This window comes from Electrona antarctica (genome assembly GCF_951216825.1).
Source record: "Electrona antarctica genome assembly, chromosome: 7".
Lineage (NCBI taxonomy): Eukaryota > Metazoa > Chordata > Actinopteri > Myctophiformes > Myctophidae > Electrona > Electrona antarctica.
Genome location: NC_136812.1, coordinates 11,003,101 through 11,017,142, shown reverse-complemented (window position 1 = coordinate 11,017,142; position 14,042 = coordinate 11,003,101). Strand labels below are relative to the sequence as shown.

Sequence of the window (14,042 nt, the reverse complement as noted above, 5' to 3'; positions counted from 1 at the left end):
TTGTCAGCATGTAGGCACAGTGACATGCATTCAATGGTGCGCCCTTAATTACCTAAACATGAGAGAGATGTGCCATATACGCACGATGCGATTCCATTCACACCTCTCTCTCTCTCTCTCTCCTCGCATGACCATGACCATGAAATGGAGAGCAAAATACAGCACGATATAGTTTCACATGCGGCTATGCACACACCACGCATAGACTTGTTGGTGTAGGCTACTGCGCAATGGCATTTGGCCTGGGTCCTTATTGGTAGGTTAATATCCACAGTTTATCCGTAGCGGTCCGCAATGAACCTATTGTTCAAGCTTCGCACTCCAATACAAATTAGAGTGTATAGGCCTGCACCACAGATCATAGAGGCTGCATGGCTAACAGGACTTGGGCACTACCCATCTCTCTATATCATTTGATAAAGGCATATTAAAAACATGACTTGTACACCCAATGAAAATATAAACTTCACAGAATATATACCACTTCGAATTATAACAATCGGTTGAAGATTATCTGAATATCACACAAGTAAAATCTCAACTTTTTTGCGCAACGGGCCATTGCGCTGAGGACTGGCAGTGTTTTACATATACTTGAGGACCTCTGCTTGGAACGCGCTGCATGTGGAGTGGACGCAACACTTGGAGCTTGTAGATACACGGAATGACGATAAACATTTCACAGAATATATACCACTTTGAATTAAAACAATCGGTTGTGCTTAGCACTCGGCACCAATGCAAATGAAATAGTCCGCACTGGACTAGTAGGCTGATATATTTATTATTGGATGCAGCAGAGCAGAGCCTTTGCTCACTGCAGTTGATGCAACATAATACGTTTTAAAGTTGTTAACAGTGATATATAAACATGAACACTTGGATAGATATCTGTGTAGTTTCCATGCAGGCACAAGCTGCATTTCTCACCTAATTATAGTAAAAATGATATGCGCTAATAAGCGGTGACATCATCATTTCTCAAAAGCTCTGTCACTCTCCAGTCGGACTTTTCTGCGGGGCTCAGGAGACTACAACTAAACTCCGCCCATTGGGATACAAAACAGCCCTTCTCTCCTATTGGTTGGTGGTTAACCCCACCCTCTGTGTTGGGTGGACGTTGGGTGGATGTTGCGCCTACAAGCTGTTGTATGCATAGATATATGGTTGTATGGCTTTCGGCTGTGTGTTGACTGCCCCCCCTCCCCCTCATACAACACAATGTTGGGTCAAAGCACGTGACTCCCATTGGTAATACATTGGGCGGCCATGACACTACCCAACGAGCATCCAACGAGCATCCAACGAGCAGAGAATTGCATGAAAGGTGTGAGCTCAGCCTAAGGAGTAGATAAAACACTACTTGGTACTTGTTCTTCCAGGTTAGGAGTAGATAAAACACTACTTGGTACTTGTTCTTCCAGGTTAGGAGTAGATAAAACACTACTTGGTACTTGTTCTTCCAGGTTAGGAGTAGATAAAACACTACTTGGTACTTGTTCTTCCAGGTTAGGAGTAGATACAACACTACTTGGTACTTGTTCTTCCAGGTTAGGAGTAGATAAAACACTACTTGGTACTTGTTCTTCCAGGTAGGGGGAGTAGATAAAACACTACTTGGTACTTGTTCTTCCAGGTTAGGAGTAGATAAAACATTACTTGGTACTTGTTCTTCCAGGTTAGGAGTAGATAAAACACTTCTTGGTACTTGTTCTTCCAGGTTAGGAGTATAGATAAAACACTACTTGGTACTTGTTCTTCCAGGTTAGGAGTAGATAAAACACTACTTGGGACTTGTTCTTCCAGGTTAGGAGTAGATAAAACACTACTTGGTACTTGTTCTTCCAGGTTAGGAGTAGATAAAACACTACTTGGTACTTGTTCTTCCAGGTTAGGAGTAGATAAAACACTACTTGGTACTTGTTCTTCCAGGTTAGGAGTAGATAAAACACTACTTGGTACTTGTTCTTCCAGGTTAGGAGTAGATAAAACACTACTTGGTACTTGTTCTTCCAGGTTAGGAGTAGATACAACACTACTTGGTACTTGTTCTTCCAGGTTAGGAGTAGATAAAACACTACTTGGTACTTGTTCTTCCAGGTTAGGAGTAGATAAAACACTACTTGGTACTTGTTCTTCCAGGTTAGGAGTAGATAAAACACTACTTGGTACTTGTTCTTCCAGGTTATAGGAGTAGATAAAACACTACTTGGTACTTGTTCTTCCAGGTAAGGAGTAGATAAAACACTACTTGGTACTTGTTCTTCCAGGTTAGGAGTAGATAAAACACTACTTGGTACTTGTTCTTCCAGGTTAGGAGTAGATAAAACACTACTTGGTACTTGTTCTTCCAGGTTAGGAGTAGATAAAACACTACTTGGTACTTGTTCTTCCAGGTTAGGAGTAGATACAACACTACTTGGTACTTGTTCTTCCAGGTTAGGAGTAGATAAAACACTACTTGGTACTTGTTCTTCCAGGTTAGGAGTAGATAAAACACTACTTGGTACTTGTTCTTCCAGGTTAGGAGTAGATAAAACATTACTTGGTACTTGTTCTTCCAGGTTAGGAGTAGATAAAACACTTCTTGGTACTTGTTCTTCCAGGTTAGGAGTAGATAAAACACTACTTGGTACTTGTTCTTCCAGGTTAGGAGTAGATAAAACACTACTTGGTACTTGTTCTTCCAGGTAAGGAGTAGATAAAACACTACTTGGTACTTGTTCTTCCAGGTTAGGAGTAGATAAAACACTACTTGGTACTTGTTCTTCCAGGTTAGGAGTAGATAAAACACTACTTGGTACTTGTTCTTCCAGGTTAGGAGTAGATAAAACACTACTTGGTACTTGTTCTTCCAGGTTAGGAGTATAGATAAAACACTACTTGGTACTTGTTCTTCCAGGTTAGGAGTAGATAAAACATTACTTGGTACTTGTTCTTCCAGGTTAGGAGTATAGATAAAACACTACTTGGTACTTGTTCTTCCAGGTTAGGAGTATAGATAAAACACTACTTGGTACTTGTTCTTCCAGGTTAGGAGTAGTTAAAACACTACTTGGTACTTGTTCTTCCAGGTAAGGAGTAGATCAAACACTACTTGGTACTTGTTCTTCCAGGTTAGGAGTAGATAAAACACTACTTGGTACTTGTTCTTCCAGGTAAGGAGTAGATAAAACACTACTTGGTACTTGTTCTTCCAGGTTAGGAGTAGATAAAACACTACTTGGTACTTGTTCTTCCAGGTAAGGAGTAGATAAAACACTACTTGGTACTTGTTCTTCCAGGTTAGGAGTAGATAAAACACTACTTGGTACTTGTTCTTCCAGGTTAGGAGTAGATAAAACACTACTTGGTACTTGTTCTTCCAGGTAAGGAGTAGATAAAACACTACTTGGTACTTGTTCTTCCAGGTTAGGAGTAGATAAAACACTACTTGGTACTTGTTCTTCCAGGTTAGGAGTAGTTAAAACACTACTTGGTACTTGTTCTTCCAGGTTAGGAGTAGTTAAAACACTACTTGGTACTTGTTCTTCCAGGTTAGGAGTAGATAAAACACTACTTGGTACTTGTTCTTCCAGGTTAGGAGTAGATAAAACACTACTTGGTACTTGTTCTTCCAGGTAAGGAGTAGATAAAACACTACTTGGTACTTGTTCTTCCAGGTTAGGAGTAGATAAAACACTACTTGGTACTTGTTCTTCCAGGTTAGGAGTAGATAAAACACTACTTGGTACTTGTTCTTCCAGGTTAGGAGTAGATAAAACACTACTTGGTACTTGTTCTTCCAGGTAAGGAGTAGATAAAACACTACTTGGTACTTGTTCTTCCAGGTTAGGAGTAGATAAAACACTACTTGGTACCTGTTCTTCCAGGTTAGGAGTAGATAAAACACTACTTGGTACTTGTTCTTCCAGGTTAGGAGTAGATAAAACACTACTTGGTACTTGTTCTTCCAGGTTAGGAGTAGATAAAACACTACTTGGTAGTATAAGTTAAAACATGGAAGTTCTTTGGTTCTTCCAGGTAAGGAGTAGATAAAACACTACTTGGTAGTATACGTTAAAACATGGAAGTTCTTTGGTTCTTCCAGGTTAGGAGTAGATAAAACACTACTTGGTAGTATACGTTAAAACATGGAAGTTCATGGAAGTTCTTACAGGTAAGGAGTAGATAAAACACTACTTGGTAGTATACGTTAAAACATGGAAGTTCTTTGGTTCTTCCAGGTAAGGAGTAGTACAGTAGTGTTAAAACACTACTGTACGTGGTACGTGTTCTTCCAGGTAAGGAATACTGTAGATCATACATGGGCAACTGGCGGCCCGGGGGCCACATGCGGCCCCCACCTTCACTTAATGCGGCCCTCAGGTTAATATCAGAACACCGATATATTATTGATTTCAGCTGTTTACAATTCCAAAACATGCAAACTTGACCCGCTTTAATTACTTCAGTCTAAATTAGTAGCTAAATGCTCAACACAAGTAATTAAAGGCATTTGAAATTACATAAAAATGTTAATTTTCAGGATTCCAATTCAAAAATAGCAAAACAAATAATTAAAGATTTCAATTCGAATATAGCAAAAATAGCAGATCTACAAGCTCAAGCTTGTAGATCGGCTATTTTTGCTACGACAGTAATATGCAACGTGGCCCTCTGGAGTGAGTGTGGAAATATATAGTGGCCCTCTCCATCGTCAAAGTTGCCCAGCCCTGCTGTAGATAACACACTAGTACTTGCTACTTCCAGGTAAGGAGTACGTCAAGCAGCTGGTCTACGTGGAGCAGTCGTCCTCCAGCCCGCGCTTCAAGACGGCGGACCGGCTGCTGCGCTACGGCACGGCCACGGCCACGGCGGTGGCGGGGGGCTACGGGGGCTCGTACGGAGGCTCCTACACCCTGCAGCACAGCCAGTCCCTGATCCGAGACCCACGCCTGCTGCTGGACTACAGCGGGGAGGGGGGCGAGGGGGGCCAGAGGCTGCTCTACGAGGTCTGTACCGCTGCCTTCCTCTGCCTTTGTTTTAACCCATTTAGGCCTGACGTCGAAATAAGAAAAACCTTCGCTCTGAAAGAATATATATTCAAAGATTTGTGCCGCATTTTTAAAAATTTTCAAAAATAGCAGACCTACAAGCTCGTAGCGCGCTATGAGCTTGTAGATCTGCTATTTTTCAATAGCTAAAGTATAACAAAATGCTTAGTTAAAACACCAAAAGGGGTTCCCGCCCAAGTTTTCCCAGGTGTCTTTTTCCTTATTCTTCCTGCGGTCATTTACCTGCGGTCATTTACTCTGTTGTTCTTATTTGGTTTTATAGGTTTTATTGGTATGCCAAACATACATTTTGTATTGTGCTTTTTTGTGTGCTCTTTTGTGTGGGAATCGTGTGGGAATCGGCTTTATTGTCACATCACAGTTTTGTATTGTATTGTAAGTAAAAAATCACACCCGTGTGAACTGAGTGGTGTAAGGTCTTATATAGCCTGTCTGACGTAATGAAATCATGTCTGACGTAATGAAATCACACCCGGGTGAACAGGGTGAACAAAGCAACCATGCTCATTTTTTCTGCACAGACTAACAAAGCCAGTTGTAGGAGTGGTTTACACCACTCAATAATGAAATCATGTCTGACATAATGAAATCACACCCGGGTGAACAGGGTGAACATAGCAACCGTGCTAATTTTTTCTGCACAGACTAACAAAGCCAGTTGTAGGAGTGGTTTACACCACTCAAAAATCACACCCGTGTGAAGTGAGGGCGCCCCTCACTTATCATTATACATCATCATACATCATCTCATGAACAACTGAATTTATGTGATAGGTTGGTTAAAGTTACGTCATATTTGGCGGACATTTGACCTAATTTCTCCTTTAATTTGGCAAATATGAGACATGTGGGGACAAAAGCTGTATATATAGGAGGGGCTAGCGCCACTCAGAAAGTGGGTGAAATCCGTGTTTGTGTGTAGTTCCCTTTTGGAAATCAGTGGTTCTCAAACTTTTTCACTTCAAAAACTTTTTAGGGTTCAGCACCAATAAATTTTTGGTGTAAACACTCTGAACTGGTTCAAAATTAGGCGTGAACCACAGATACAGTATAAAGCATATATTGAATTGCCGTGGAATTCAATTGTTGCAAACATGCTGTACAAACAAACCTTTTCCCCTTGCCTTTCCTTTTCTCTACAAGGACTCCATGTCATGGACGTCGACCACGCAGCACCGCTCCCTCTCCTCGTCCGCTGGCGGCGGGGGTGGAGGGCCCATGATGGGGAGCTTCTCCCCCGAGGGGAACCGCAAGCGCAAGAGCCGCAAGCCGTCGCTGCCGCCGGAGCTGAGCCGCTGCGGCGCCGGGGGGGACGGCGAGCAGCGGGAGCTGGGCAGCGGCACGCTGCCCGAGGCCATGCTGGCGCAGGCCCGGCTGGCCTGGGAGGCACAGCAGGTAGGGCACAGCACCAGGGCTCATCACTGTGTCCGTGGCAAAGACTTTTTTTAATGGATTTTCTGTTTTACACACCTTTATAATGTTCTCATTTTGATCGTAAGACCCGATTACTGAATGTCAAGTCTCCAGGTTGTCTTCAGAATATGTATGACACTGTAGGACATTATGAGTCCAACTAGTACTACGTTCTCAAGTGTTTTATTTGCAAGTACCCTTTTAACTCTGAGAGTGTACAAATGGAGCCAAATGGGTCCATTTGATTTCATTTGTATAATGTAGATCAGCTATTTCCGCTATTTTTACCTCTTTTTTAAGTTTAAAATTAATTAATATTTCAGTAATTCCTCAATTTCTTTGTATATTTGAGTTATTTGTCATATCTGCCCGGTGCATTTCTATTTATTCAGAGGCAAACAGAAATGTATTTTGTTCTAACGTTCAAAGCCCCTAATTTTTTTTTTTTAAATCGTCAATCACAATTATTAGTGCGCCAATTAATCGTCAACGTTAAATGGTAAAATATAATGGTGACGTCCTTGTTGGTCCGTCCCGTCAGGTGATGAAGCAGCGCAGCAGCTGGGACTCGGGCCAGGGGGGCGGCGGGGGCGGCAGCTCCAAGGACGGCTATGAGAGCGACGGGGCGGTGCCCCTCCCCCTGCCGGGCCCCGTGGTCAGGGCCTTCAGCGAGGACGAGGCCCTACACGCGGCCCAGAGCCTGGACGGAGGACACCACCACTGGAAACGCTCCACCTTCGACCGCCTGGGCTTCCCCCAGGCCCTGCTGGAGAAGAGCCTGTCTGTGCAGACCAACCTGGCCTCTCCCGAGCCCTACCTCCACCCCTCACAGGTAAACACCTTACCTCCACTCCACCCCTCACAGGTAAACACCTTACCTCCACTCCACCCCTCGCAGGTAAAGTGCACTTGCGCATGCACATACGTACATACAGTATACATACAGTGCATATTAGCAGCGGGCCCTGGTGCAGGCTGTTTGGGCCCCCAAATAGCCTCCACCCCCCCATTTATCAGTACAAGTGGTAAGGCTTAACGCACATGTGTCCATCTTTATGATTAATGTTGTCTTTCACCTGCATGCGATGTCACCTCACAGTCAAAGTGTGCATAGCTGTTGTTTGCTTAGTGTTGTGTTGCCACCTTCACTCCATCTTGTTTGTGTATGTTGCCCTCTCGTTTTGAAAGTGTCTGTGGCTCTTTTAACTCATGGCCCATAGCACTTATCCTACCCCCTTAGACAGCACTTCTTAGACTTAGATAGCATTTGAATCAGACTTATAGCATGTCATGTAGACAGCACAATAAGTGCATTGTATGTAGTCATAGCACTTCATAGTATATATGTACAGCATAGTATAGCATATATGTATAGTTTATATGTATAGTGTCATTATATAGATATGTTCTAGTTACGTTCTTAGCTTACGCATGTTTCTTGATAAACTGCATTTTACATAATATGTAAAAAGCATGGGAATACATCACATATTATGTGATGTATTCCCATGCTTTTTTGTTCTTGCTTAATGTAAATCGCTCTGGATTAAGAGCGTCTGCTAAATGCCTAAATTGTAAATTGTAAATTGTATAAATATACGTCTTGTTTTGAATGTTCAAAACTCATCTTTAGCGGCGACCGCAGTACCAAACTTCACAGCAACACCGGAGCGATATAAGGCTCTGAGCAAACACTACATCCAGCCAGTAACTCTTATCTTTCCGCCGAGCACAGTGAAGTGCCCTTCACAATAAAGTGTCTCCACTTTATTCCCAATGATTTTGCGCTGATTATTATTGCCAGGAAATGTAGTCTTAGTCGCAGTAACTTAACAGCGTGTATGTTTGTGGGAGAGGGAGCCAGAGAGAGAGAGAAAGAGAGAGAGAGAGAGGGCGAGCCACTGAGAAATCCTGTCACGTCCCAGGCTTGTTTCTTTGCCCTGGGGCACTTCCAGGGGGTTGGCATCACCCGACCTGAGGGAGGGGGGTGGATTAGGTCAGGGAGGTAGTGGGGGGCCTGGTTCTTGAGGTCCTTGGAGGTGGTGATTAGTATTTAAATCTATTCTGTGCTTGGCCTGGAGCCAGTGGGAGGTCACAGAGGACCGGTGTGAGGTGGTCCCTGGATGGATGGATGGGGTTGTGGTGAGCAGGTTCTGGTGTGAGGTGGTCCCATGGATGGATGGATGGGGTTGTGGTGAGCAGGTCCTGGTGTGAGGTGGTCCCATGGATGGATGGATGGGGTTGTGGTGAGCAGGTCCTGGTGTGAGGTGGTCCCTGGATGGATGGATGGGGTTGTGGTGAGCAGGTCCTGGTGTGAGGTGGTCCCATGGATGGATGGATGGATGGGGTTGTGGTGAGCAGGTCCTAGTGTGAGGTGGTCCCTGGATGGATGGATGGGGTTGTGGTGAGCAGGTCCTGGTGTGAGGTGGTCCCTGGATGGATGGATGGGGTTGTGGTGAGCAGGTCCTGGTCTGAGGTGGTCCCATGGATGGATGGATGGGGTTGTGGTGAGCAGGTCCTGGTGTGAGGTGGTCCCTGGATGGATGGATGGGGTTGTGGTGAGCAGGTCCTGGTGTGAGGTGGTCCCTGGATGGTTGTTTTGAACATACTGTAGTTTCTTGAGAACCTTGGTGGTGACACCGTATAGGCTATTGCTTTCTTTTTCTTTTTTAAGATATTTTGTGTATTTTCTGTGACCTCCCACTGGCTCCAGGCCAAGCACAGAATAGATTTAAAATACTAATCACCACCTCCAAGGCCCTCAAGAACCAGGCCCCCCACTACCTCCCTGACCTCCCCTTTATTGATAGGATGAAAGTAGACTCACAGGAAATGGGAGAGAGATTGGCGGCAAAGGCGAGACGCGCGGCAAAGGCCGTCGGGATCGGGAGTCGAACCCGCGGCACAGGCGGTTGAGCTAACCGTCCGGGCCAGCTATTGCGTTATTACAGAACAAATTGTAAATGTAATATAAACACCAGGTTCAGTGTGATTAAATGAATAGCACGACAACCACAGTTTTAAATGGAACTTGTGGAACTTGTACCGTGCAGCTTTAAAAGGAACTTACCGCTGCGACAACACGGGCAGAGTCAAAGGGAGCTGCCAAACCAAGCAGATAGTGAGGTATTGAGCACACAGTCGGTGGAGAAGAGAGCTCAAATGTTCACTTCATGCATCACAGGAGGAGGCTGTTCCTGTGTCTCTGGAAGCTTGGCTCCAGTGATTAGAGGACACTTCTGTCCAGGACTTTATACTCACTGGGATAAAGAATACAAGATTCAAGGAGCAAAAGTACTTGGTTTAGGTTCCAGCAGCAATGGATGGATGGATGGATGGATGGATGGATGGATGGATGGATGGATGGATGAATGAATGAATGAATGAATGATCATCCCTGAGGGGAAATTCAGATATCCCGTAACTCATACAGGCACACAGCAAGGTTAAATAAACACATCACAAAAAGATTAAAGCTGATGGAATAAGCATGAAAGGCTTTAAAAAGGTGTCACTGGGGGAATAATAATAATCCTTTGTTATTGCACACAGACCCATAAATAACAAAGAGTAAAACCATTAGTCCAGTTCACAGGCCTAGCAGCTGGCCGTGGAGTTAAAAAGCCTAATTGCTGTTGGGACAAAAGTGTTAAACCGTTCATTCAACAATGACAAAGAAGCAATAGAAACGATAGTAAGATATTAACTGGCTAGACTGGATGCTCACATGGCTCGCAGTGTGACTCCACGTTAGCATAGACTGCTGTGCTGTGAGACAGACTCCCAATGCAGGCAGGCAGGCAGGCAGGCAGGCAGGCAGACAGACAGACAGACAGACAGACAGACAGACAGACAGACAGACAGACAGACAGACAGACAGACAGACAGACAGACAGACAGACAGACAGACAGACAGACAGACAGACAGACAGACAGACAGACAGACAGACAGACAGACAGACAGACAGACAAACTGTCAAGCTTGATATCAGGTCCAATAAGCTGGCTTCTTGGCATGATGATTGATTCTTGCTGGTGGCTGACTAGATAAGATGAGTGTTTGAACAAGTGTTGGAACATCTCTCCCTCTTGTCTCTTATCTGAGTTCATCAGAGGAAATGGAAAAGTGCTAAGCAATGCCAAAACTGTGCTCAGCGCTATTCTGCAGCTACACGCTTGCGCGCGCACGCACACACATTCATATTATTAATTATCTTTCATAAAGAGCTAACCACAGGCATTTCCACTTTGACTACAAAACCCTGCTTTTGTCTTCATCTCCTCTCTCTCTCTCTCTCTCTCTCTCTCTCTCTCTCTCTCTCTCTCTCTCTCTCTCAGTCAGAGGACCTGGGTGCGTGCGCCCAGTTCGAGGCCAGCAGGAACGCCCGCAACATGATGCCCAGTGCCAGCTGCGGCGTCTTCCCAGAGTTCACCCTGAGGAAGCCCTCGTCGGAGACGGACATCGAGAACTGGGCGTCCAAGCACTTCAACAAACACACGCAGGTACACAGGACGTGCCCACCGCCACACACACCTCGCTCTCCCACATGCCTGGTTTAGGTTCTATGAGCGCAGGAGGTTTAGGTTCTATGAGCGCAGGAGGAGTGCCTGGTTTAGGTTCTATGAGCGCAGGAGGAGATCATCTTCAATGCCACAATCTAATCATTAATCATAAAAGATATTTGTGTGACAGTTAATTGTCAACTTAAATTTGCCGTCCCTGTGGAGACCGTCACACTTGTCCCGGCTAGTAGCATACTGTACGTACGTAAGATGCAGTGCAGTGAAAATAGCCCATTTAGCATGCTCACAGTCACACGCAAGCTTACAACACGTCATGCTGTGATGCCTCTAATCAAGTATAAGTCAAGTATAAATCAAGTCAATAATCTCTTCTCAATCCCTCTCTCTCCCTCCCTCCCCCTCTCTCTCTCTCTCTCGCTCTCTCTCTGTAAACAGAACTGTGTTACATTGCGACTACAAACCTTTTATTTATTTATTTATTGTCAGAGATAGGCTATACACACACTTTAGGAAAGGTTAGCTTGGGATAATCTTTTGAAACAAATGACAACAGTATTTAAATGTTGTTGCATTGGCTGCATGGGTATTAAACCTTTGGAACAAATGGCGGCACATTTTTGAGGGGCGCTATCCCCTCCTATATACAGCTTTTGTCCCCACACGTCTCAATATTTGCCATTGACAATGAAAGGAGAAATTAGGTCAAAATGTCGCCAAATATGACGTAAATTAAACATCAAAACATTAAACGCCATTAACATTGAAGGGGAATGCCACAGACGAAAAAGTCCACACTATTGATCCATAATGTATAAATGATAGATAAGGGTTCAGGACAACGAGGCCTTTTCGTGGAGGGGTCAGAATGAAATTTGGACTTAGACTGTTTTTCGTCTGTGGTACTCGTATGTAGACGAGCCAATCGGCTAACCATTCACATGTCGGTGGGAGTGCTTGGCCAATAAGGGACCACCATTCTGGGTCCAGAAGATATCAAATCTCTACTGATTGGCCAGTATGAGATGATGTACGATGACAAGAGTGCCCCTCACTTCACATGGGTGTGATTTTTTTAAATGTATTTAAAAGTAGCTGCTCTGTTTGTGTCTACTTCAAAAGAGCACAACTCCAATGATCTCATCCCCCCCGGATCTTTAAATATACTTGTACTGCTCCTAATATTGATGATTTCTAGTATTGTATTGTATGTCTTTATATGTCTTGATGACTTGAATACTTATACCACAATGGAAACAACAAGGCTTTTTGTGTTATCTGTACTCTCTTTTGCAAACTGTTAAACCCATTAAAACTGAGAAAGCATCCGTCATGTCAGATTTTAACGTTGGCTATTCAAAAACAGCAGATGTACAAGCTCTCAGATCATGTACGAGCAGTCGAGTGCTCCAGTTTGTTCTATTTGGGTATAGTCTCCTGAAGTGGCCAGGAGGTATTATATGTCTTCTGACCTCTCTCTCTCTCTCTCTCTCTCTCTCTCTCTCAGGGTCTGTTCAGGAGGAAGGTGTCCATCGCCAACATGCTGGCGTGGAGCAGCGAGCCCATCAAGAAGCCCATGATCGTGACGTCGGACCGCAACGTGAAGCGGGAGGCCGTGGAGGTCTTCAAGCTCATCCAGACCTACATGGGGGACCGCCGGTCCAAGGCCGACCCCGTCCAGGTGGCCCTGGAGGTCTGTGGAAAAACTACTGTCCAACTACTGTGGTCCTTCGTTACTAGAACGTGCAGCAGTGGGTCTCAAACGCAAACAAAACGACCCCCAATTTGCCACAGAATTAGGCATTGCCCCCCCCCTAACTCTGAGAGTGTACACATGGAACAAAATGGACGCATACTGGTCACCCCTGAGCCTGAGCTTAGTTTGTGGGACAGACGGGAGACCCAAGTCTCCCTGAAAAACATAGTGACCATTGCTGTTTGGTGTTCATTGTTTGTTAGAATATAGAGAGGGGGTTGTGGGGGAATCTTATTTTATTTTATTACTATTAGTTACTATTATTTTATAGTCTGATACTGCAGTGGTTTTCAACCTTTTTTTGAGCTCTGGAGCAATAGCATATTTTTGGAACAATCCTCAATGACCTCCCCACCCCACCGACAATAACTGATCTACAAGCTCTTTTGAGCTTCAGGATCTATTGTCGGTGCACAGCACAGTATCAATATGTCCTTAGTTAAAACATTTCTCCATCAAATGTGTCTTAGATTTGATGGACATAATTTATCCAATCCAACTTTATTTATAGAGCACATTTAAAACAACAAAGTTGACCAAAGTGCTGTACAATTAGGCAAAGCAGTAATAAAACATAATACAATACAGTAATAAAAGTCAGGAGTACACATTAATTACGGTTTAAAAGCCAGGGAATAAAAATGAGTTTTAAGATGTGTTTTAAAAACAGGTTTAAACATTTAAACATATTTTGATACATGTAGCACCACTAGCGGTACGTGGACCACTTAGTTGAGAAACGGTGCGAAAGTGCAATTTGGTTGAACTCTCGAGGCTAAAACCAATTGCTTCAGCCGCCAGTTGGTCCAAAGTGCTGCCTCAGAGCTTCTAACTGCCGCTAATAAACTGACATCACCCTGTGTAGTTATGTCTCATCACAGTAACATCAAAATAAGGCTGTAATGTCAGCCTACGCTACACCATTACACCCACACAATGGTGCACGTAATCATGAAGGAAGCTTTTTCCCAGAAAGTGCTGAAACTGCACAGTCCTGCACCGGGGCTTGACTGAGAGGCTGTTCCGCTTTCACGGCTCACTTCACAAAGCATACAAGGACATCCTTCGCACTGTCAGTGGAGGAAGAGGCACTCAGATCTAAAAGTATATACTGTAGGAAAAGTAAAAAGTCAAGTAAAAAATTAAAGCTTAAAGGTTCTTACAAAAGTATTGGAATCAAAACAAACTTAAAGGGGAAAACCACCCATTTTCAACATTTTACTATGTCATTAATATACCTTAGAGCTGTTTTAATTTAAATTTAAAAAAGTCCCCCCATTCTGTGTTTCCTAGAA

General features: G+C 44.0%; 1 protein-coding gene across 1 annotated transcript in view; it reads left to right on the top strand.

Annotated features, from left to right (window-relative positions):
• arhgap39 (Rho GTPase activating protein 39) overlaps positions 1–14,042 on the top strand; it is a gene marked incomplete at its 5' end in the record, with an annotated part of 56,688 nt that overhangs the window by 18,436 nt on the left and 24,210 nt on the right. Inside the window, 5 exons of the mRNA XM_079505369.1 lie at positions 4,753–4,994; positions 6,201–6,452; positions 7,012–7,302; positions 10,809–10,973; positions 12,499–12,684. Of these exons, the coding sequence (XP_079361495.1) occupies positions 4,753–4,994; positions 6,201–6,452; positions 7,012–7,302; positions 10,809–10,973; positions 12,499–12,684 (1,136 nt within the window). The remainder of the gene's footprint in view (positions 1–4,752; positions 4,995–6,200; positions 6,453–7,011; positions 7,303–10,808; positions 10,974–12,498; positions 12,685–14,042) is intronic.